The following is a 24,185-nucleotide window of genomic DNA, read 5'->3' as shown; positions in this document are numbered from 1 at the left end:
GTGGCCCACAGGCTGAGAACCCAGTGCTTTAAAGCCACTTTTTTTCCTGGCCAGCTCCCTGTACTAGGTGCTCTGAAGATGAGAGAGCAGATTAGCCGGTCCCTGGGCTCTCTGTGTCTTGTGCTGCATACCAGTGGCCTTTACTTCCCTCTCCCCAGTAAAGGGCCTTCCTGGAGTGAGGCTGAGGACTCCTGCCTGAGTGGCAGGAGCACCAGCTGTTGGTCAGAAACACCAGAGTTATGGGGGTGCCACCTCCTCTGCTGTCCTGTGGATGTGCGATTGGGGTGTGGTCTCCTCTGCTCTCCATTCTCCTTTGCCTTCCTCTCACTTCCTTGCCATGACCTCTTAAGTTAGGCAGGCACTTGCCATCTTCCTCACTGGGAACGAATTGGCCTCCATCCCTCACCAGGAACATTGCTCATGGCTCCTCTCTACATCCTCCAGAAGGCACCTCTGCATCTGTGGTCCAGCATGTGCTTGTTGGATGGATGGATGGATGGATGGATGGATGGATGGATGGATGGATAGATGGATGGATAGATGGATGGATGTTAAGATGGATGGATGGATGGATGGATGGATGCATAAATGAATGGCATGTTTTAGTTTGACAAACTACTTCCTGTGCCCAAATAAATTACCCTAATACCAAATGCCCCCTTCTGCCTCTGTTTACCTCCTGACTGAGCAAACACCATAGCATAAGCTATTCCAGGGGCATCCGGGAGCAACCAAGTGGCAGTCTAGAGCCTTCAAGGGAGTTCTCCAGCCCTACTGCCAGGCTCTGCCCACTTCATCTGGCTTCCCAGTGACAGCAGGAGCCTGGGAAGAAGTGGGTGTGGGCTTTTACCCTGATTACCTCTGGGCTGTGCAAATCCATGCAGGTTGAAGGTATAAAGAAGGCACTCTGCCAGGCCCAGTTTTGGGGACTGAGCAGCGAGCACCCCTATGATCAGTGTGTGTCTCCTATTTCTCCTCTTCCTAGAACCTCCGAGACCTCTGGCTCACCTCTGCCGGCTGCGGGTTCGGAAGGCCATAGGAAAATACCGGATAAAACTCCTGGACACACTGCCGCTTCCCGGCAGGCTAATCAGATACCTGAAATATGAGAATACACAGTAACCAGCCTGGAGAGGAGATGTGGCCTTCAGACTGTTTCCGGGACGCCCCAGGTGGCCTGCATCCAGGACCCCCTGGGGTCAGAACAGGTGTGACCTTGCTGGTTCTTTGCTGGAGCTTCACCCAAAGTGAGAACCTGATGTGGGGAGTGGACGTGGAACCTCTGCTTTCACACTGTCAGCGGATCGCAGACCCGCTCTGCTTCTGGCCATAGCCAGAGACCTTCAACCTGGGGCCAGGGGAGAGCTGGTCTGGGCAAGGTGGCCCAGGCAGGAATCCTGGCCTTAAGCTGGAGAACTTGTAGGAATCCCTCACTGGACCCTCAGCTTTCAGGCTGCGAGGGAGACGCCCAGCCCAAGTATTTTATTTCACTGAGCACAATAAACGTTGTATACAGAATTTCTGCCCTGTGATTCCTGGGCTTCAGATGCTCTGGACTTGAGGTTCTCAGCTCTGCTCCTGGAAAGAACAGGGGTTAGGTGGGTAGTAGGCACAGGACATGCAGACCCCTGAATGTGTCACCTCGTTTGAGCTCTGAAAGAATCCTGAGGGTGTGTCCTTCGTAGACCAGGAGAGAGGAAGTTGGTTTCTTCTACTGGTTCAAACTGGTTCAATCGCCATTGAAACCAGCGCTTCATCACTAGCTGGGGGGGTGGGGGGAGTCACTTTGATACCTGGGTTGTCTTCCACCCTTCATGACCCTCTTCCTCACTCTTGCTATAGAAGTTAACATAATAAGAAAGGCAACCCAGAGCTGGTGGTGGTTAGGACAAGTACAGAATCCCTGGCTACCATGTTCCTATGAGACAAGCAAGGCGTCCTGTTTGCAGGTGGTGTGGGTGAGCACTGAGGCCCAGCACTGTCATCACCCCTGTTCCAGGGCCTTTGGGACCCAGAAGCTGAGACCCGCACACACTGTTTATCATGGAAGTTCTTCAGTGTTCTCCCTGCATGGCAGTGAAACTGTCTCCCCGTCCAAGTTGATCTTCAGCACCAACAGAGCAGGGCTCCCTTGCTGAAAACCTGCACCTAGCCTAGCCTAGCTTGGTCTAGCCTGACCTAGCCTGGCCTAGCCTAGCCTGACCTAGCCTGGCCTAGCCTAGCCTGACCTAGCCTGGCCTAGCCTAGCCTGGCCTAGCCTAGCCTAGCCTCTTTCTCCAGTGGTCGCTTCTGATCTTTCAGAATGTAAGCAGCTGGACTGGTAGAGGCATGATGCCTCAGACCAGCTCCAGCTTTCTCTTCTGGGACTCAGTTTCTTTATCTGTATAGTGGGCTGGATGGTTCCTGATGGCCTTGCTGCCTATGGCATCCCTGGTTTTCACAAGTAGATTCTAATGTTTATAAGACTTCTAGGCTCAGAAGGGCTAAGCAGCACCATGTCCATGCCTTCAAGGTCCTGATGAGATAGAGGGGAGGAAGGAGCTTGCCTGAGCATACACGGCAAAGTCCCTGCGGGGTTCGTTCCAGCTTTGTGCTTGGCCGATGTCCCTCCATGTTTTGTTGGAGGAAGTCTGGAGGGAAGCTTGCATCATCTCTCCTGGGGATGCTTACCCTTGAAGGCACAGAGAAGGCTGCTAAGTGTGGTTCAGCTCAAGACTCCCTGCTTACATTTAACCAGGAAGCAAAGCAGTCAGAAGGGATGCAGGGTCTGAGCTAAGGCATTGGTCTATGGTCATTGGCCTGTGAGCTGTTTGGGATACAGACAGGTGGATGGGCTATGACACTCCAAGGGCCCCCATTCGATCTAGAGTCCTACCAGACAGCAGCTACATGTCCTCCCATCTGAGAAACACAGGTGTTGGGCCAGGTGGCTGCTCAGGGAATCTTTAGGCAGAGGGACTGGAGTGGAGTTCAGCTACCACAGTTGGTAGTCACCATCTATCTGGTGTCAGACACCCAGGCCTGGAGAGCACCAAATTCCACTTTGAGTGTTCCCGCCTTTGTGTGCTCACAGGCCAGATGCTGAGTCTGGCCTGTGGCATGCCCCAATGGACCAGTGCTGACTGGTCAGTGCCGGGGCTAATGCTAGACTTCATTGTGTCACCAAGCCCAGGAAGGGTGCCCACCTTAGAGATGCCACATAGTAACAGTGTCTTGGGGAATGCCGTGGTGGTAACAACAGGAGACTGCTGGTCTCCTCTACCAACAAATGTGGTACCTCAACTGCCTTTGGGTTTTACTTGGAGCCAGACCAATACAAATTGATATTTTTCTTCTTTTCTTTCCCCTCTCCCTGCTATTAATTTATTTTGCAATGGTGGAAACCAAGCCCGGGGCTTTGTGCAAGGTAGCCACTCTACCAAACCCTGTGTTACAGTCTCAGCTCCCATCTTGGTTTTTGGTTAGGGGTTTAATCTGCTGCTGCGGCTAAGGCTGCTGTCCTCTCTCCAACATCAAACCTCCCCAGATGTGCTCCCCCCAGCCACTTCCCATATGAGGGACTGGTTTCCTGGGCTTCTGTTGGGTCATGTTTCATTAACGCAGTGGTTCTCAACCCCTTTGGGGGAGGGGTAGAATGACTCTTTCACAGGGGTTTCCCGAGACCATCAGAAAACACAGATACTTACATTGCGATTGATAACTAGCAAAATTAACAGTTATGAAGTAGCAACAAAAATAATTTCATGGATGAGGGTTACTACAACATGAGGGCTGTATTAAAGGGTCACAGCGGTAGGGAGGTTGAGAGCCACTGCATTAAAGGCTTCTGCCTTTATTGGTTAAGATTTATTATATTTATTTGTGAGTGCGAAATCCTATGAGTTCATGAACACCATGTGCGTGCAGTTTCCTATGGAGGCCAGAGAGTGTCAGATTACAGACACCTGAGCCTTCTGCTGTGGATGCTGGAAACCAAACCTGGGATCTTTGCAAGAGCAGTAAGTGCTCTTAACTACTGTCTCTTTGGTCCCAGTTTCTGCTTTTAAATGAAGTCTTTCGGCTTTTAAAGGAATGGACCTGCAGGTACCGCTGGGGAAGGCAAGCCCCAGCAGGAAAACACCGATGTACCAGGACTTGGGCAGGGTGGGGCTCAGCAGCACCCGAGAACATGTGACTCTGCAGGATGGCTCCTGCTCTAGGAGTGTCATGGTGGGATAGCCAAGGCACCCATGGCAGTGAGCAGCTTTGAAGTATGACTTTCTAACCTGCCAGCATGGAAGGACCTCTAGGTGCCTAAGTGCAGGAGACAACTTCACGTAACAGGAGGACCAGACCCTTATCTATAAACAGCCCATGTAGCAAGTCTGTGCCCCGTCTCACTTTTGGGGTGAGGACATTTCAGTGTAGACAAGTATCTTGAGTAGTAGCTGGCAGGACTGGGGTGTTGAGCTCTGTTATACAGTCTGGGGGAGGCTGAGAACTGTTGCAGTGGGCTCAGAGAGTCTCTGTGATGGTGCTTTGGGGTAAAAGAGGGCACACACCTGCTTTTGGACCCTCAGTGATCTCTGAGACCAAGCATAGCCTAAGGACCTGCCCTCTCACATGCCAGAAAATGACTGAGGACATGTGTCATGTCAGCAACTGTGACTCGGAAATCTTCTGGTGCCTTTAGGCAGAAAGATCCAGAACACCACTCACATCTCCTTTGCCAGCTGCCCCCTTTCCGGTGGACTCGCTGTTCTGGTGGGCCTTGGGGGAAAAGTAGGCTAGAGGCGAAGGGCCATGTGCGGCCTCTAATCCTGGATGCCCAGTTAGCTAAGGACCATCTCGGAGGCAGGCCATGAGGGAGACAGTCAGTACTGAATACATCAGCGTACGTGACAGAGTTTCCCTGTGTGGGGAGCAGAGGCTTGCCCAGCACGAGTCTTGGCTGTGAAGAGCATAATTTGATAAACTGTGTAGCCCATCCTCGTTAGAGCATGCCTAGCTAGACCCGTGCTGGTCAGGAAGCTTTGCTGTCTGGGGGCTATCAGGATAAGCCTGTTCCTTCCCCCAGCACACACTTCTGCTGAGCCACAGATAACACTTCATTGCTATGGCTGAGAGAAATCAGAATATGATTGGATCAGTCAAAAGACTGTGCCTTTGGGGTTCTGGAGCTCTGGAATTTGGGCTTGGTTTGGTTCACTGTGGACATATAATCACTGCTCATGCTTAAAAGGAACGGCTTGGTCAAACCACTTGTCTTGGTCACGTGAAACTGACGTCCCATTTGTCCTGGTTTTCTCTCTGACCAGCACTGTGCCACTCTGGCACAGTCAGACACACCAAAATTATATCTCTACCTCCCTGAGCATCATGAACCATGGGAATCCGGACTTGGCCCACCTCTCCCTTCAGATGTCTGGACCGAACATCCTTCCCCCGAGCCCTTCCCGCATCCCCTCTCACCTCTTCCTAGGAATCAAGATGTGTTTCCCAGCACCCACCTCCAGGCATCTCAGAAGCCTCAGGCCACTCCCACCTGTAGTAGCTATTCTCTATGCCGACCCTGCATCCGGGACCATCCCACTTCATGACACCCGAGAGGTGGAAACTGGAAAAGAAATCTTTATTTTTAATTTTTTTTAACTTTCTCAATATTTACAAAGAACAGAATGAACAAGCGAGATGCCCCCTCGCCCCCCCCCCCGGGGGGGCGGGGGGTATGGCAGCTGAACAGGTGTGTGATGGGCAGCTGCCACACTAGGGTTTCACTTCCCGTGTTTTCCTGTGCCTTGGTCCACAAGCTGCAAGCTCCCTCCGCATAGGTACCTGTCTGAGGAGCCTTGTCCCTGAGGCAGCCTGGCCAGGCCCCTGCCCAGCTCCCTCCTCACACGGAGAGCTTGTCAGTGACTGACCCCCATCCTGGAGGCCAAAAGAGAGAGGGCTGAGGGTGTTCAGCTAGAGGTAGCCAAAGACATTGAAGATAGGGGGAGGCATGGCTGGCTTAGTCGGGATAGGCTTCAGAACTACGGGTCTGTACACTTTGGGCCCTGGGGTGTCCACACCCTTGCAGAAGTGGGCCAGATCCACAGGCGAGGCCAGGCTTCTCCTCCACAGGCCCAGACTGGGTACTGGGCCCTGAGGCAGGACCCCTGGGAGACCCGGGAAGATGGGCTGTCCATGGGACTGGAAAGGGCAGTAGCTCCAAGCATCCAGGCTGCCTACCAAGGATACCCCAGACATCTTGAGTGGTTCCGTGTCAGCTAGTACCCTTGGGGACATGGGCAGTGGAGCAGTCTCGGGCCCCAGGGACTCCAGACCCTTGCAGTTTTTCTTATTCTCATACAAAGATGCCTCCCTGGGGGCCAGGCCCACCTCCAGCCCCATTGGGTAGCTGAGAGTGGGCCTTGGCTCCTCCCAGAACGAGGCGGGCAGCTGTCTCTTCCTCATGGGAACCTGGCCGGGTCTAGCAGCCTCTGGATTCAGCCCCCGGAAGCCCTGATCCTTAGAAAGGCATTCCTCCCTAAAGGGGGTCCCCAGGGCCTTTTCTGTGCAGCTCCCACCCCCACCGGGGCTGGATTGGGGACAGGGATGGAGGGGTGGCCGTCCAGGCCTCTCTTCAGGTCCCCTCTGCAGGTGGGGCTCTGCCACCCTGCCAGGCAGGCCCCTAGGGAGCCGCGAGTACTTCTGAGAGAAGCGCTTGAGTTGCTTCTGCAGGTACTTGCGATGGTCCACAGAGCGGCGGCAGGGTGCGGACTTGTCCAGGGCCGCCTTGATGTCACTGGACGCCAGGTTGACAAAATTCAGAAGCATCTTCACGTCACTGTCAGCTGCCATCACCACGAGAACTGTGCAGGGCTTTCCATGAAGAGCATGGGCTCTGGAGGAGCGCACAGGGCAGACCTAGGGAACACAATGAATGCAATAGGCAGCAGGAGTCTCTCCAGGGCAGTTACGCCTTCCCCAGGGCCACCAGGACCCAATGCACACATCCTCCATTCTTCTGTCCCAAACAGAATCCACAATGGGGCTGGTGAGTCGTTATTCAGCACCTTTTGACTATCTGAGATGAGACAGGTGTCAACTATCTCATTCAGTCTTCTGGGGCCTGTTGCCCTCTTCTGGAAGTCAAGGCTCAGAAACTGCAAACACCTTGCTCAAAGCCACCCAGCTACAAGTGGCATTGCTGGGGCTACATTCCCAGTTGGTCGCATCTCCCACACATCGTGAAGGCCAGCGCGCACGACTCACCATTCAAGTTTTTATTTTCAAAGCCAAAGAAATCCTCTAAAGAAGGCCAAGCCCCCTTCCCCCTCCTTGGTGGTGGCCTTCCCCTCCCACCACCCCGCCCCCTCCGCAGTCCCCACGCTCCACCCCCAACTCTCACACAGGGCCAGGCAGGATCTCTGTCTAGCACTTAATCTAGACCTGCCTTCAAGGCTCATCCCTGCCGGCCGCAGGGACTCCCCTGTAGAAGCATCTGCAGCAATTTCATGCCTCCTCGGCCACCACCCACAGTACTGTGCCCCTCCCCCAAGGCTCTAGTCCGCTCACGCCCTGCCCTCCACCCAGCCAGGCCAAACCACTTGGGACTCCGTACTGACCGAAGGTGAAGGCCAGGGCCCCCCGCCAACGTGGCCGGCAGGTTCCCCACCGTAGACCCCCGCAAGCCTGACGAGCTGGCGTGCAGTGAGCTCCGTGCAGGCTGAGAAGCAGTTGTGCACAGCCCTTGAGTGGGCTGAATGGAGGACAAGTCCGGAGCTGGGGGGCCCTCAGGCCAATCAGGAGCGCCTCTCCAGATACAAAGCATCCCAATCAGGCGGCGGAGCCCCGGTCCCACATTCTTTGCCGTCACAAATTGTCACCATGGGGACCATCACAAAAAAAGACAGCTCCCAAATGCAATCATTTCCCGGTAAATTTCTACCCTTCAGCCCCACTTTTCTCCAGTCTCCATACCCACTCCTCCCCTTGACCTCAGTAACCTGGTTTCTTGAGGTGTGTGTGTGTGTGTGTGTGTGTGTGTGTGTGTGTGTGTGTGCGCGCAAAAAGTATTCAGGATCAAGGAGGGCTGGGCACAGTGAGACAGGCACCCAACCTTCCCCAGATACTTCAGGTCTCCAGCTGCCATGCTCCAGTGCAGACAGACAATCGGATGGGGTAAGCCGGAGTGGGCTGCTTTTCCTCTGCCCTTGAGTGTTGAGTGTGCATTCTCTGACTCTGTCTCTGGCCTCGTGTCTCTCACCTCTTTCAACCGTCCTTCCTGAAGGGTCCCCCTGGGATGGATTTGAGAGGTGCACTGATGTGGGGAAAGGTAGCCCTGGCGGGCTGGCTGAGGGGTGCTGGGATATCCATGGGAAGGGAGCCGAGGCTCTCAGGAATCTTGTCTTTATGTTTGCTTCCTCAATTGAGCTGCACAAAGCCTGAATTGCCCATTCAGTGCGGCCGGACAAAAGGGTGGCGTTGCACGGTCCCCTTGCGTTTGTAGTCAAACAGTTAGGGACTTAAATCGAGTCGTCATGATGGAGAAAGAGGTGGACAAAGCCCATAGAATTGCCATCAGCAAACATTTTCCTGTGTCATATTAGCTAGTCTCCATGGCTCCCCCTGGCCCAGGGACAATGGCACAAGTTTGCACACTTGGCTACTGTCACCGTGCCAACGCCGGCAGGGCTGCAAGCAGGGCCGCTCAGTTGGAGCAAGTGAGGGAGCCCAGGCTGCCGTGGCCCTGCCCATCAAATGCCCAGAAAGAAGGTGAGGCTGAGAGCAGCCCGGTGAAGGAGAACTGTCTGGGAAGTGCTCCCGGGCAGGGTCTCCATGCTAGCCAGCTCAGTGGACCCCCGCAGGTCCACTTTCCTCCCCTTTCCCTGTCTTTCTGTCATCTTCTTCTGTCTCCGACTGCATAGTGGCCCACAGCTTCATACCACAGGCATGGTTGCATACCCTGACTTAGGAGTGGCACCAAGAGACATCTGCTGTAGGGATGAGGCACCTGTCTAGAGTAGCCCTAAGTTCCCTCCTCTGGAGGAGACGGCCCAGGGCTAATGAGCTGCAGCTCTAACTCCAAGAGCTCCACATGCTCTCTGTGCAGAGCCAGAGCAGAACAAACAAGGGTGTGCTGCTGGCATTAGGACCCCTGTCCTGGTAACCAGCTCACATTAGACTCTCCAGAGCCCTTCGTGTGCTCTGTCCTACGTCGGCTTGGCACGGGGAAGGCCTCTGCAGCAGCCTCTGCATTAACTGTGGGCTATGCCACTGCTATCTTAATCGTCAGGGCTTTGGAAGGGGAAATTCTGCAGCATGTCCCCAGCCCATCTTGACAGGTAAGAGAGGGTCCCATGCATCATGTTCCAAACTCTTGGTACACTCTGCTGGAGATATACTCTGGGGTCCTGTGGCCACCAGGTTAGGCTCCTGCCAGCGCCTCTCAGAACCCTGGCTGCCTACATCGAGGTAGTGTGTCTCTACGTGTCTTGGACTACCCCCCTTTTACTTCCCATACATGCTGGGAGATTGCCTCACACATCCAGCCCTTGTCTGCTCCTGGCCTGTGACCTGTGGACCTTATTTCCTAGAAAAAGATGGCTCCCAGGGGTGTTGCTGTCGGCCATTCAGCTTCCTGTGAGACGGCAGCATGCCTGTGCGCTTAAGGCGCCTCACTGTAGTATTCTCGCCATGCTTCTCACGGTAGTGGGCTCTGTGGGAATCCTGTCTTAAACTGTCTTTCCAGGCTTGAGGTAGAAAGGAATAGGACAGTTCAGTGACGAAGCCCCAGCTCAGCTCACATTAGACTCTCCAGAGCCCTTCGTGTGCTCTGTCCTACGTCGGCTTGGCACGGGGAAGGCCTCTTGTCTCTGAAAGTAACTGCTTTGTCCATTCCAACGAAGACCTGCATCTTGGTGACGGGAAATGACTGGTTCTGTTTTCTTGCAGTCCAACTTTAGCAAGGTAAGGGCAGTGAGGGCTTGGCTGCAGGTTTGTCCTAGGACTATGGAAGCAGAGGGTTCCTTGGCAAAGGACCCTTAGAGCTGCTGCAAGTGGATCAATGAGATTGTCTTGTTTCCCCCTAGGAAGATGGCGCTTAAAGCAGGGGGCGGATTCCAGGCTGCACCCCGGTAGGAGTCTCTGCCGAGCTCTGCCAAAGGCAAGTGAGCTGAGCAGAGTGACTAAGTCAACCGGAGAGCAGGGCACCAGCCAACCTTCCCCTCCTCGGAGCCCCCACTGCCAGTCCCGAGACCTGTACCTCGGATCTCAGCAATGAAAAATCCTACTTGACTTAAAAGTATAAATAAATGTATGCTAAACGTTCCCCAGGTGCAAGAATTACTGTCCAATGAAGAGCCACTGTCCCTGGACAGGGAATGACAGATTCCTGCTGGCAGTGAGTCCCAGTCTTTGGTTATGACATCCCAATATGCTGCGGTCTGACAGCTGTCAACTGGAATCAGACCTAATTTCCCCAGGGACTATACCTGCCCAGAGGGCTGGCTTACTCTGACCTCTCCAGCTCTGGGGAGGAATGCGGCCAATCACTCTGACTTGGGGAACACGCAAAGGCCACTTGAGGTCCAGCAACTTGCCAGGAGCTCTGTTAATACGGGACGACGCATCACAGGGTGACTTATGCAACAACCCCTTACGTAACGGCAGCACTTCTATCAAAGTCCAGCCTGCAGCAAGTGTCAACCATAATCAGCCTGAGTAGGGTTGGGAGGTTTTGGGGGGTGGGAGAGGGGGGGTAAGCTCCCTTGGCTGCTGGGATGAGTGCTTCCTGCCCTGGCTGCTCAACTTCATGGTTAACAATGACCCCCAGTATGACTGTGCCCACAGAACTGCTGGGACCTCAGGTGACCACGGGCAGTTACAGCCTGGTATGGTCAGTCCCTGCAGCAACAGAGGCAGGGTGTTAACTAGGAGTCCCTAGTTGGCAAATGCTCTGGTTTCTCCCGATACAAATCAGGGTGGATATAATCTTATTCCCTAGCCTGGATACCTCACTTGCTGTATCCCTAGTATAGCAAGAGGTCAGAGATGGAGTCTGAGGATAACAGGCTCCAGGTCGAGATGACACAGTCATTCTCCCTCCGTTGCACAGGGCCTCAGGAAGGCCGGCTTTCAGAAGGAATTTGACAGGAGTGAGCACGTGCACAGCAAGCCTCGTTTGCTCTCTGATGGTGGGGAAGCCGTCAAGTTTAAGTTGGGTGGCATGCAGGTGGACATAGCCATGCTCTACAGAGGTCATGGAGGCATGAGCTATGAAACTTGGCAAAATGACTGACTCTGAAGACTTATGGCAATGAGTGGTGTCTTGGATTCCTTGCCTTTAAGGTTGGGGGAGGGGGGGTCACAGTCCCTGGCAAGATTCATACTGCGGTTAAAATCCCACAAAAAGAAGAGCTGCCTGGTGTGCAGCCAACACCTTCCCTTCTCCTTGCTATCCCACAGAGCTGGATCAAGTTTGCTCTGTACATTGGAGCTGGTGTAGCACAAGCAGTGTGGTAGTTGTGGCTATGTGCCCCAGAGTTCTGTCCCCAGTGGATCCTGGTCTGTTGTGTGCCCTCACCCTCAGACCTACCACAGACAGACACTTCACCTTGGCTGTGTCCTCTCCTGCCCTTCTTGTGCTGTGTCCTATCCAGTCAGGGCACTGGCCAGGAATGAGAAGTCAGTTTAATCTCAACTGTCAATTCGGATTTGATTGGTGATGCCTCCAAAGAGCCTTGTGGGACAATTCCAAGGCCAGCATGGAATTTGGAATGCTTTGATCAGCTAGTGATGTCTGCCCTGAGGCTGGATGGTGATGGCCTCTGTGTGCCAGGGCCCTGATTCCTTGTGGAGGTGACAGGATGCAAATCCTGGTGTTTTAGTAATCCAACTCCTGCAATTTTAATCAAGCACTTTTAAATCAAGCGACTTTAATAGAACACTGGAGGAAGGTGGTGAGTTATCCACGCACACATTCCTTTAAGCAGGACCCAGATCTCTTGCTTCCCGGGGGAGAGTGCATCCGTTTAAGTCACCAGGTTTTTGTTTTCTTTGAGATAAAGTTTCACTGAATAGCCCAGGCTGGCCTGAAACATGTGATCCTCATGCCCCTGCCTCTCAAAGACTGGAACTACAGGCTCAGTGACCACACCCAACTACACACTTACTAACATCGACCAACACCCAGGCAGGTATTAACCATAGTAAACATCTTATACATCTAATGGTATTCAAAATTGCTTTTTGAGATTTGCTTTGCTTTCATTTCATGGATATGATTATTTTGCCTGCATGTGTATCTGTGCACCATGTGTGTGCAGTTCCCATGGAGGCCAGAAGGTGGCATTGGATCCCCTGGGACTGGAGTTACAGATGGTTGTGAGCTGTCATGGAGGTGCTGAGAATCAAACGTGGATCCTCTGGAAGAGCATCCAGTGCTCTCAACTGCTGGGGCATTTCTCCAGCCCCACATGTCCAATGCTATTTTATCCTTACAACCACTCTGTGGGATGGAGTCCTTTATTTTCTCACACTTGGCAGACAAAGCTATAGCTCAAGGAGGATAGGTTATTTAACCACTGGTAAGAGGATGAATCATTCAAGCCCTACCTCCCTGCCTGCATCTTTCAATAGTTTTTGAGTGTCATACATGACAGCAGTCACAACCTGGGAGAAGACCCAGATCCAGAGAGTGTGGGCATTCTGGGGTGCCAGGACAGTGAGAAGTTTAGTGCCATGCACAGGAGAGGAAGTTACTGCAGGAATAGGGTGATATAAGGTAGGAGATAAATGTTAAGGTCTTCCTGCATTTTGCATTCATGAGGCACATAATAAATGCTGGGTGTCTATCTTAATCAGGGTTTCTATTCCTGCACAGACATCATGACCAAGAAGCAAGTTGGGGAGGAAAGAATTTGTTCAGCTTACACTTCCATACTGCTGGTCATCACCAAAAAAAGTCAGGACTGGAACTCAAGCAGGTCAGAATGCAGGAGCTGATGCAGAGGCCACAGAGGGATGCTACTTATAGGCTTGCTTCCCCTGGCTTGCTCAGCTTGCTTTCTTATAGGATCCAGGACTACCAGCCTAGGGATGGCACCACCCACAATGGGACCTCCCACCCTTGATCACTAATTGAGAAAATGCCTTACAACTGAATTTCATCGGGGGATTTCCTCAAGGGAGGCTCCTTTCTCTGTGATAACTCCAGCTTGTGTCAAGTTGACACACAAAACCAGTCAGTACAGTGCCTGAGTGAATACTTGCATAAAAAGGACAGAGCATGAAGTAAAATGGTCAGCTGAAACCTAGAAACTATTGTGGATGCCAGCAGTGCTTGCTGACAGGAGCCTGATATAGCTGTCTTCTGAGGGGCTCTACCAGTGTCTGACAAATACAGAGGCAGATGCTCTCAGCCAACCATTGGAATGAGCACAGGGTCCCCAATGGAGGAATTATAGAAAGGATCCAAGGAGCTGAAGGGGTTTGCAGCTTCATAGGAGGGACAACAATATGAACCAACCAACCCCCAGAGCTTCCAGGGACTAAATCACCAACCAAAGAGTACACATGGAGGGGCCCATGGCTCCAGCAGCATATGTAGCAGAGGATGGCCTTGTTGGACATTAATGGGAGGAGAGGCCCTTGGTCTTGTGAAAGCTCTATGCCCCAGTGTAGGGGAATGCCAGGGTCAGGAAGCAGGAGTGAGTGGGTTGGGGAGCAGGGGGGAGGGGATAGGGGGTTTTTGGAGGGGGAAAAGGGATAACATTTGAAATGTAAATGAAGAAAATATCTAATAAAAAGAAATGTAATATTTCAGGAGACTATGTTGCAATAAATGTCACTAATAATTTTTTTAAAAAAATGGTCAGCTGACTCAAGTGTCCCTTTGGTGCCTGACTTGACCCCTGGGTACACCAACCCTCTCAGTGGCACATTGCAAACACTCTCCATAGAAGCCCTTGTGTCTTGGCAATAGGACTTCAAAAGGAACAGTTGTAGAAATGACCACACACCTGCCTCCTGTGTGTTCAGTGTGGTGATCTTGATGTCTCCATAGGCAAAGAAGTACCAACCAGACTGATGTCTGGCAGAGATGGCAGCCTGCAACCAGGCACCAAACACACACTGGAGAATCCAGGTGAGGACCTTTAACCCTAAAGGGTCATAGTTCCTGGAGCGTTACCTGGAATTAGGTGACCCCTGGACGTCTTCCCAAAGACAAGGCTCCTTCATATTCAGGCATCTCCTTCCTCCCCCATCTTGATTTTTTTTAATCTCCTCCTTTCTTAACATCTCCACCACAGCCCTTTCACACACATGCTAGTGTAAAGTAGATCCAAAAACCTCGCCATGCTCCTGACTATGGGAAGTGGATAGTAAGACCTTCCCCTTGACATGGATTTAGTGACTCTCTTCTAACAATTTTCTGCTTATTAGAAGGAAAAGTGATTGTGCAAGTTCTAGGCAAGGTTAGATGGAGGGGTGTGTGAGTGAATGTGTAGGCAGCTGAGTGGACAGGTAGGTGTGTAGATGGACGGATGGATAGATGGGTGTTAGATGGATTGGTAAATGTATGTATGTATGTATGTATGTATGTATGTATGTATGTATAAGTGGATGAATGAATGGATTAATGGGTGGGTGTGTGGGTAAGTGGGTGGATGGATGGATGCATGGGTGAATGGAAGGATGGGTGAGTAGATGGATAAATGGATGGAAGGATGGGTGAGTTGGATGGGTGAGTGAATGGATGAGAAGGGTAAGTGAATGGTGACTGGGGAGTAGGATGGATGGGTGAATGAACCGTTTAAAACTTCTGGGTTTCCCAGAAACCGTGAGTTTGCTATGACTAATTGAGTGGTGGTCATAATTTCTTCATATACTTCAAGTGTCTCTGTCTGTGAGGTTTCCAGGCACACAAATGCCTTGCCAACTCATACCTTAGTTTCTATCTCATCCGGTTACCAGGTTCCTATTGTCTGCTGCGACCTTCTTTTTCAACAGACAGTATGTGCCACAGATACTGGTGGAAGGTACCTGGGGGTGTATGAGAAGCACCACAGGGAGGGACAAGGGATCTCTGAGGTCACACAGGGCAGAACAAGGGGCCTCTGAGGTCACCTGGGACAGGATAGGGGCCTCTGAGGTCACCTGGGACAGGATAGGGGCCTCTGAGGTCACATGGGGCTGAGCAGGGGGCCTCTGACGTCACACACCTGGCTTCAGGTCTTAGCCCCACCTCTCATCAGCTGTGTGGCCACTCTGAGCCACCTCAGTTCTTCCTATCAGGCTGTGGTCCCCTGGCCTGCTCTTGGAGAATTTGAAGGCAAGGCACACAGAGTGCTTGTTTCTGGGCTGGATTAGCTTTGCCACTCATCAGAGCCATCCACCCCATCCATCCCATTTGATGGGGAAACACGCTGAGATGTACAGCAATTTTCATTAATCGACTTGGTGTTGCTTAATGTTGGAATCCAGCTTCTCAAGACCTACTGTGTCTTCTGCCCTTCTTTTTCTTCCTTCTCTCCCTCTTTTATTCAAAAATAGATTTTTTCATATAATCTGATTACAGTTTTCCCTCCCCCAAATCCTCCTAGATCCACACCCTTTCTGTCTCCCCTTAGAAAACAAACATTCATCTAAATAGTAATAATAAAATAAAACAACTCCCTCTCTTCTGAACCCACCTTCAAGATTCTCTTCTGTGTGCTCAGCCTTGGCTAGCCACAAGGGGGCGCCCATGGGATCACTCGAGTTTTCTGGCCACCTGCAAGCTCCAGGCTTGACAGGCCAACAGCCCCTCATTTCTTCCTCAGAAAAGCATGGTGGCAGAAGATGACATGGTTGTAACCAGCTGGATCAGTATGACAGGCTGATAATCCCATCCGCTTGGGAGGCTGGGTCATGAGGGTTGCAGTTTCAAGGCCTGCCTGTCTCAAAAAGTAAGAAGTTGGCTATAACTCAATGGGAGAGTTCCTGCCTAGCATGTGTGAGACCCCCAGAAAATAAGACAAAATAGCAGAACAACCACACAGCTTAAATCTACGCGTTGCTTGGAAGCAGGAAGAAAGTCTGAGAGCTGAGGGCTCAGGGCTGACCTGAAAAATGCTGATCCTGAGTTGAGCCCTAGAAGATGCCAAGCAGTTAGTTAGGAAGGTAGGACCGGCTGTTTCTAAGCAGCCAGAGGACACGTCTGTCCCTACAGGTTCTGGCCTCTCAGTCCAATTCTTCATGGTAGCTCAGAGCCAGAAGCCAGTAGAGGGCACTGTGATCTTTTCTAAGCACAGCCTGGCAGCTGCAGACTATAGAGTGGGTCAAAGGGAGTCTGTGCTCCTGGGGGTAGGGGAGCCCCATTCTCCTGACCTCAATCTGGAAAGCTGAGCATAGAAGGCAGGGGGAAGGACACAGTTCTTGGGGTTAGTGAGACCCAGAGGCAGTATTATGGGGCTAGTGAAGCAGAGAATGGGGTTCAAAACAGGATGCCCAAGGATGGAACCGCATCCACTATAAAGACAAGACAGAGCCTAGTCAGCTCTTGCCACAGCAGCCCTAAACAGACTGAAGTATTGTTCCTATGCCATCTCTACCTTATTCCCTGGAGAAAGGCATTACACAGAGAATAACATGCTAAGCCCCCAGGTCACCTTGGGGCTATAGTACATCTCCAGCATTTCAACAGCTGGAGAGAACCTTGATCGTCACAAACAAGATGCTCAAGGCTAGGGGACAGAAAGATGCTCTGGTGCAAGCCAAAATCTTCCAATGCTACAGTAATGGCCACAGAATGCTTGCCACGGCAGTAAGTGACTTAGGGTAATTCTTCCTGCCCCCCCCCCTTGATCCACAGATGGGAGACTATGGTGAATAGATAAGTCTCCTGGCCTCATTACCCAGTCAGATGAGGTGGTGTCCTCCTCCTGAGGCTAGGCAAGGTCTGAACTCAGCTGGTGTCAGCCACGTGGGAGCCAGAAATGCTCTTGGTTCTAGGTAGGCGCTCAGTGGCTTGTTGGTCACTGTTCTATTGCTGTGAAGAGACATCATGACCACACTTCTAATAGCATTTAATTGGGGTTTGCTTACAGTTTCAGAGGTCTAGTATGTTATTATCATGATGGGAGCATAGGAGCAGGCGGCCTGGAGAAGTAGCCAACAGCTACATTCCAATCTGCAAGCAGAGAGAGAGAGAGAGAGAGAGAGAGAGAGAGAGAGAGAGAGAGAGAGAGAGAGACGCTGGGCCTGCCCTGGGTTTTTGAAACCTCAAAGCCTATCCCCAGTGACACACTTCCTCCAGCAAGGCCACACCTCCTAATCCTTCTAATCTTTTAAAATAGTGCCACTCCCTGGTGACTAAGCATTCAAATATATGAGCCTAACAGGCCGTTCTTATTCAAACCACCACCCAGCACATTGGCTCTTGGCTAGCTAGCTTAACCACAACTCAGACTCACTGTGCACCTACTGTATGCCCTAGATTCCATATGCTGGGTGCCAAAGGTAGGCAATTTGGGTGAAAGCTGATTGTTCCTGGTGTCAGATGGGTCTACCAGATGGGATAGCCTTTGGGAGAGTGTTGATTCTCTCAGGGTGGTCCCTGTTGAGGGAGCAAAGGTAGGATAGTTTCTTCCAACTGACCTTAATCCTAGACCTACCTGGGTAGAATTCCATGTTCATGGGCAAATAAGGGACCTGAGTGAAGATTATTTGTTGGGTCCCTGGAGTGAAGATTGACAATGGGCCAGTGAGTGGGTTGCATGGTGAGCCCTGAGGCTAAGGACTGAGTGCAGGCCTGGGTGAGATAGGACACATTAGAGTGTGAAGGTCACCCCTCAGTGACACAGGCACCAGCAATGGGGAGGGGCTTACAGCTTGCATAGGGGCTGGGTCTTGCCTCCCTCTTGCAAACCCTGATGTTTGTGAACAGCTTGGCCTGGTCATTAGGTCTGTTCCTGTAGTCCCAATGTGGCATCCATGAAACTCAATAGTTACCTGCCTGCCTGAACCACCCCAGGGTTGCTCAGCCTCCGAGGCAAAGGTCACATATTAGCTAAGAAACACAGCACACCAGGCTGCAGGGCATGGCTATCATGTGTTGTGAATCACAGCAGCCATTTGTATCTGCTTAATCAAGGACATTTGGTCTTTCTGGTTGTCTTGGATTTGGTCTCTGAACTCAGCAGGAAGGACCTGGGGTTTGGCAGAGGCACATGGAGGCTGGTGGTCCAGGTCACTTCTGGGCTGGTCATTCATGGCACACCTGGCCTACAAGATGAGTCCCGAGTATAGCTTGAACCCCAGACGTCTAGCAGTCTCCCTGGCCATAAGTGTCTCAGTCTTTCCACTCTCACCCCCTCCTTCTGTGTATGTGTCTGTCTCTGCCTCTCTCTCTCTGTCTCTCTGTCTCTGTCTCTCTCTGTGTGTCTGTCTGTCTCTCTGTTTCTGTCTCAATTTCTCTGTCTCTGTCTGTCCATCTGTCTGTCTCTGTGTATGCGTGCGACTTTCTCTTTGTCTCTCTGTTTCTATCTCTGCCTCTTTGTCTCTCTCTGCCTCTCAGTTTCTGTCTCTGTATTTCTCTATGTGTCTCCCTGTCTGTCTGTTTGTCTGTCTGTGTATCTACCTCTCACATACACACGAAGAGGTATTTTCTCTATGTCTACCCCACTACTACAGATGCACAACAGGTTAGTAGGTTAGTCCCTTCCCACTTTGTTCTGTTCTTCTCTGCAGGCAGCCCCCGATTCCATCTCTGGGGGCTTCTTCTAGGAAGAATAGGAAAGACTCTGAAGGGTGAGACTTCTCTGAGCCCTTCCAGCTGGGATATGTTTGCACACAGTGGAGCACACATTTCTGCGCATAGCTCTGTGCCAGGCTTGCCTGAATTTATGTCCCCAGTCAATCAGACCATCACTGGTCATTACTCGAAGAGACAGGCTCTTAGCATCTCTGGCTCTTGTCACTTTAAATACCTGGAAGGGTCTGTTTGTTCGGATTTGTATCATAACTTTGAGAGCAGCACTTGAACATCAAAGTCTGTGGTGAGTCATTTCTCCCTGAATGATTAACAAAAGATTTAAAGCTATTTTGATCTGAAGAGCAAACATTTTAGGAATCTTTTTAATGTCATGCAACAGAAACAGTCTCAGGCTGTGGTGAAGAAAGGGGAGACCTTAATGGCTCTTAAAAACCAAGAAGCCCAATGTAGTGTAGATTGCAGGTACGACTGGCTCCAGAATTCAGTGCCCCCAGGACCAGCCTACTGCCCAACTCTTCCCCATACCAGCCCTCCACAGGCTAAAATCCTAGGGTACGCTGGGAGTACCACAATTCCATTCCTGCCTCCCCTCAGATTTAAGGTTTGGGGGATAAAATGAGACTTTCTTTCCCAGGAGCCTAAGGGTAAAACTTCCTCTTAGTTCAACCAGGCTAAGCTGCAGTGCCTAGATCTCAAAATTATGCCGCTGTCCTTCTGGCTGAAACTATAAAGCCCAAGTTTTACAGCCAAAGGGGCACCATGAAGATGTCCTTGCTTTTTTCCCAGGCAGCTGTCCAAAGAGGGATATTCAGTTCCTTCCCTATGCAGTTCCACTGTCCTGGGGCAGGGGCCTGCACACTCTCTGTGGAGGGCTACATTTAGGGTTTTTCATGGTCTTTCTCCTCCTCCCTCCCCTTCTTCACCCTTTAAAATGCATTTTTAGTTTGTAGATCAGGCAAACAGCTCCACAAGACTTAGCTTACTGTCCCTGCCTTGGGGCTTTGATGTCATGTACATGGAGTCAAGGGCAGGGAGAAGGACCATGGTCCCCTCACCCCCTCCTTGCAAGCCTTAGGGTATGCAGTACACCCGCTCCCTGATCCTTGAAGTAGGCTTCTGACCCAAGGTATCCTGACTCCAGCCTGGAAAAGAAAGGTGCACACACACACATTCTAGTGCTCTGTACAAACAGCTTAACTCAAAACAATGAGATCTGTCATTTGCCATCTGGGCTTCTCTATAGTCACCAAACTTCCCCCAAATGGATAAGGAGTAATAGCAGCCTGGCCTTCCCCTCATTGGAGTGGTCTGAGACTTGTCCTTGCCATTTCCAGAACAGCTCAGTGAGAATGAGGCTGCTGACTTATCCCAGGTCACCCGCTGAGCAGGTCCTCTTGCCCTGGGCTCTCAGGAGTCCCTGTCCTGGTCTCACCTCCAAGGACATTTTTGGAATGGAGGAAGAAACCAACTGGCATTTGTTGGTGCTGGCAAACAGAACAGAAGAGGCTCTGCCTGTGTGCAGCTGAGGGCATGAGTGGGTCATAGGCGATGTGACCATTAGCACAGTAGTGAAGAGATGGAGCCAGACTGGGCAGGGCCGCAGGCTGGCCACACCTCTTATTTGTGTGTAGTATAATTTAGTGGCCATCTTCTCAAGCCCTGGCAGATGCCAGGTAGAATCAGCTCACCACAGCCACCTGTTTCTATTCTGTGAAGCAGGGGACAGAGACTGCAAAGCTCAGACTTGCAAAAGAATGGTCTTACCTTTGCGAAGTGTAGTTGTGTGTCCCTGTTATAACGCAAAAGGTTTTCAGAGCCAAGAGGGTCCCCAGAGAGTGAATTCCTCTTCCACCTGTAAGGTTGGAAACCAAGACCCAGAAAAGCCCAAAGTTGCTTGAAGCCAATCAGTTTTGACTGGACAATTCTAGATTTCTAAACCTTATTACATGGAACAGATCCCCTAAGATCGTTGACACATCTGTGAGTCTGTGTCTACCATAAATAAAATGAGGTTATCTTTTGGCCCAGACTGCTTGCTGTGTCAGGGGGTTCAGGTTTTGGCCTACTGCTACCTGTCTGCAATTCCCAGTATATCCACCAGGTGGCCCAGGCATTGCTAAATTGGGCTTTTTGTCCAAAGATCCAGGCTCCTCTTCCAATAGTAAGGGAGTGAAGTATGCCCTTGTCTGCTGATCTCCCATTCAAATTAAATCAGAACAGTAGGGGAAATTCATATCTTAAAAGTCCAGGGACTTGATGTTGTAATGAATGGGTGCTGGACAGAGAGGCGGGGATGAGTCTTTTCAGACCAGACAGAAGCTGGCACGTTCATATTAGAGCCTTCTTAATCCAACATGTGAAACACAGATCTGAGATGCTGGCCAAGAGACCCTGAGGCAGCATCAGGTCCCAGGTGCTCTGGACATTTGTTAGCAAGGCAGGTGCAGCCCTGGGGAGTCGAATACTGACAGTCTGAGGGAATGAACACATCACAGAAGATAACCAGGCTCCCTTCTGCCACTTTAGCAGGACATGGGGAACAACACAGGAATCCTAGGCCACAGCCTGACAAAGTCCTGCCTTTGTCATCTGCCTACCCTGGGAGGTGGGGCAGTGTCGCTGTGATACCTCACACAGCAGGGTCCCACTGTCTGTGGGCAGTTACATCTCTGCCTGGGAGGAGGGGTGTGGCCCACACTGGGTACAGTGGCTACCATGGAGTTTGTAATGAAGTCCTCCTTATGGACACTCTCAGCTAGAGGATGGTGCTTATTCATCACTCATGTACAAAGGAAGAGATTTCAGGTTATTCCTAGGTATACATCACTTTCATCCAGTCGCCAATCTTTCTAGAATGTTCTGGGCTGTACTCGGAACCATTCCAGAGAGAACTGGGAGCATATATCCCCTTAGGATGACCTTGGGACAGCACAAGGGGCTGTGTGCTTTATTTGCGTTAAAACTACTAGAGTCTGCGGTAACTGTGCAAAGCTTCTGCTCTACAAATCTCCCTGGCCCTTCCGGGATGAGCACCTGGAATGGCCCCCTTCCCTGAAGGTGATGGAGAATGGGAAACCACGTGCCACAGCTCCAGGATGCTCTGCTGTGCTGCATCTCTCTTTCCCCAGACTTCTTGCTTGCTTTCTCTATAAAGAGTGAGTCCACCACAAGTGTCTGCAGTAGAAATGAGAAGTGGCTGGGCTCATTCCAGCCCGCATCCTCCCAGCATCCCCGGGAGACTCATTCCCTGCATCAACCGCTTCCTCTTAACTGTGGCCGTGACCCAAGCTTTACGACAGACTCGGATGTCAGGTCGGCATTAAGTGTCTGGCTGGGCTGACCAAACACCACCACTGACAGCTTCATGGTTCTGGTTCAATCCATCCATGTCTCTTTAAATCCCACTAGGAGGAAGTTGGATTTGTCCCGGTGTGTGGCAGGCAGGATAGTATTTGTCTGGTGGATCCCCTGGCTCACGGACAAATCTGGTGAGGGTCATCACCTTGGAAGGGACAGGTCTCTCTTACTGACATGAAACAACAGAACAAGCAGCATGTTTTCTGTACCCCCACAGTCTAAGGTCCCCTGTAATCCTCAGTCTAAGGTCCCATGTACCCACAGTCTAATGTCCCCCTGTACCCACAGTCTCAGGTCCCCTGTACCCCACAGTCTAATGTCCCCTGTACCCCACAGTCTAATGTCCCCTGTACCCACAGTCTAATGTCCCCTGTACCCCTCAGTCTAAGGTCCCATGTACCCACAGTCTAATGTCCCCTGTACCCCACAGTCTAATGTCCCCTGTACCCTATAGTCTAATGTCCCCTGTACCCACAGTCTAATGTCCCCTGTACCCACAGTCTAATGTCCCCTGTACCCCACAGTCTATGCCACCTTTCCATCTCACCCTCACCAACTGAACAACAAACACTGAGAGCAAGCGCTGAGCTGCCCTTAGTGGGGTGGGTTTGATTCTGCTCTAGGTTCCCCTCCAGATGGCTCCTGATGGGTATGAGTAGATGGCTCAGTGGGCTAAACACTCGCTGTATTAGCATAGGGGCCCAAGCTTGGGTCTTCCACATCCACACAAAAAAGCTAACTGTTGGAGGTCCCTTAGTTGCTTTCTTTGCCCCATTAAAAACAAAAAGGAGGCCAGATAAGATGGCTCCACAAGTCCCTTCTACTGTGGGCCTTCCAGAATGATCAAACAGGGAATATCTCCATTATAAAGCTAATAAAGACATGGGACAATTTCTACTCCGTATGAGCCATGCTGACTTCTGGATACACCCACGATAGAGGCACGAGAGCTCATTTTATGTCAGTTTCAGCCAGGACTGCTGTGTTGCCCACTGTAAAAGTCCTCCATACATAACTCCAGCACTCTGCAGGCCCCTGAAGTTTCGTGTCTCTCATACCCAACATGGCTCATAACGCACATCTTCCCACGTCTTCACTTCCTGTGCCTCAGTTTCCCTTTATGCATCCAGAAGATCCATGTCCCAACGGAGACATGGGCAGATCCTATGACTCCAGACCTGCTGTGGACTCAGCAAATTGAAAAGTTCAGTCCCCAGCTCAAGTTGGCAGGGTCAGAGCCTTAAATCAGGACGGATGCAGCCCGGCCAACTGACTGGGTATGAGGCACTGGACCAAGAATGAAATATGCACAACTCATCCAGCGCACATCCTGTTACAACCTGAGCTCCTGCCGTCCATCACCAGGGATGTCTGCATCCTGGAGCTAAGTCCTGGCTATAACTGAGGTTTCTTCTCCCCTGAGACCTACATTGTAAATCAGGTACCTGAGCCTGAGAGGAGAGGAGGAAGCCTGTGAGAGCCTGAATCCCTGCGTCGGCACCCAGATGGTGGGCTCACTGGTCTCTCACAGAGATAGGGTTCCAGGTCCTTCCTGTCCACGTGCTCAGTGGTCCTCACCCACCTGGGCCCTCCTTGTACTACATAGGGGTGAGTTGTACATACAGGGATCCTGGCTCTGCCTCAAGGAGTTCCCACTTACCCTCCCATCCTATCTACCTTCCTATACTGCCCTAGAAGGAGGGTTCCTGCGATGGACACTCAAGACAACCTTAACCTCTGTCTCTCTGGGGCCCTCACACAGGAGACCTGGTTACAAAGCCGGAGGGTACTAGAAGGCTAAGTTGGGGTTTCATCTCTGGCTTCTTTCTCTTTGGGACAGTCTGCTTAATGTCTTTTGGGCTTCTCAGGTTGGTGGCCACTCCAGCTTCTGTCCCAGTTGCTGTCATCAGCCTGTATCCTAAAACCTAGACATGCAATGCTGTGGCAGTCCCCTTTGTAAATGCTATAAACACTCCAGGATGCAGACAATGTTACTATTAGGAACAATATTGTTTCACATCCCAGGAAAGAATAATCCACGGCTGTAAAGGATGGACAAACTGTGCTCGCGAGCAAGGCCACCCGCTTCCTGCCATTTTCAATCCTT

The 24,185-nt window shown here is 51.4% G+C and overlaps 2 protein-coding genes and 1 long non-coding RNA gene across 7 annotated transcripts in view; 2 read left to right on the top strand and 1 right to left on the bottom strand.

The window, feature by feature from the left end:
• The window catches only part of Asb2 (ankyrin repeat and SOCS box-containing 2), a 34,860-nt gene extending 33,342 nt beyond the window's left edge, over nucleotides 1–1,518 (top strand). For both annotated transcript variants that reach the window (NM_023049.1, NM_001374764.1), the window contains one exon: nucleotides 986–1,518. In NM_023049.1, coding sequence (NP_075536.1) covers nucleotides 986–1,122 — 137 coding nt within the window. In that variant the 3' untranslated portion in view covers nucleotides 1,123–1,518. The remainder of the gene's footprint in view (nucleotides 1–985) is intronic.
• Nucleotides 1,519–5,592: 4,074 nt separating this feature from the next.
• Nucleotides 5,593–11,694, bottom strand: Fam181a (family with sequence similarity 181, member A). Of its 4 annotated transcripts, none has more exons than XM_006515321.4 (2): nucleotides 11,561–11,694; nucleotides 5,593–6,888 (listed from the first exon to the last, which is right to left on the bottom strand). In XM_006515321.4, the coding sequence occupies exon 2, from the start codon at nucleotides 6,820–6,822 to the stop codon at nucleotides 5,944–5,946; it is 879 nt and encodes a 292-aa protein (XP_006515384.1). In that variant the 5' UTR covers nucleotides 6,823–6,888; nucleotides 11,561–11,694; the 3' UTR covers nucleotides 5,593–5,943. The 4 variants fall into 4 exon arrangements, with proteins under 4 accessions (XP_006515384.1, XP_006515385.1, XP_006515383.1 ...); XM_006515322.4 differs by having other exon boundaries at nucleotides 11,579–11,647; XM_006515320.2 differs by lacking the exon at nucleotides 11,561–11,694 and adding an exon at nucleotides 8,231–8,308.
• On the top strand, nucleotides 7,891–10,292 carry Gm29508 (predicted gene 29508). The gene is made up of 3 exons (NR_136894.1): nucleotides 7,891–8,145; nucleotides 9,716–9,933; nucleotides 10,056–10,292. It is a non-coding gene; the product is annotated as a predicted gene 29508 (long non-coding RNA).
• Nucleotides 11,695–24,185: the final 12,491 nt, after the last annotated feature.

The sequence above is a fragment of the Mus musculus genome, chromosome 12 (assembly GCF_000001635.26).
Source record: "Mus musculus strain C57BL/6J chromosome 12, GRCm38.p6 C57BL/6J".
In the NCBI taxonomy this organism is placed as follows: domain Eukaryota; kingdom Metazoa; phylum Chordata; class Mammalia; order Rodentia; family Muridae; genus Mus; species Mus musculus.
Note: the sequence above shows the minus strand (reverse complement) of the source record. Positions and strands in the feature narration are given on the sequence as shown.

Bases quoted from the DNA above. Each gene is read 5' to 3' on its own strand.
- Fam181a (XM_006515321.4), bottom strand. From the start codon at position 6,822: ATGGCAGCTGACAGTGACGTGAAGATGCTTCTGAATTTTGTCAACCTG.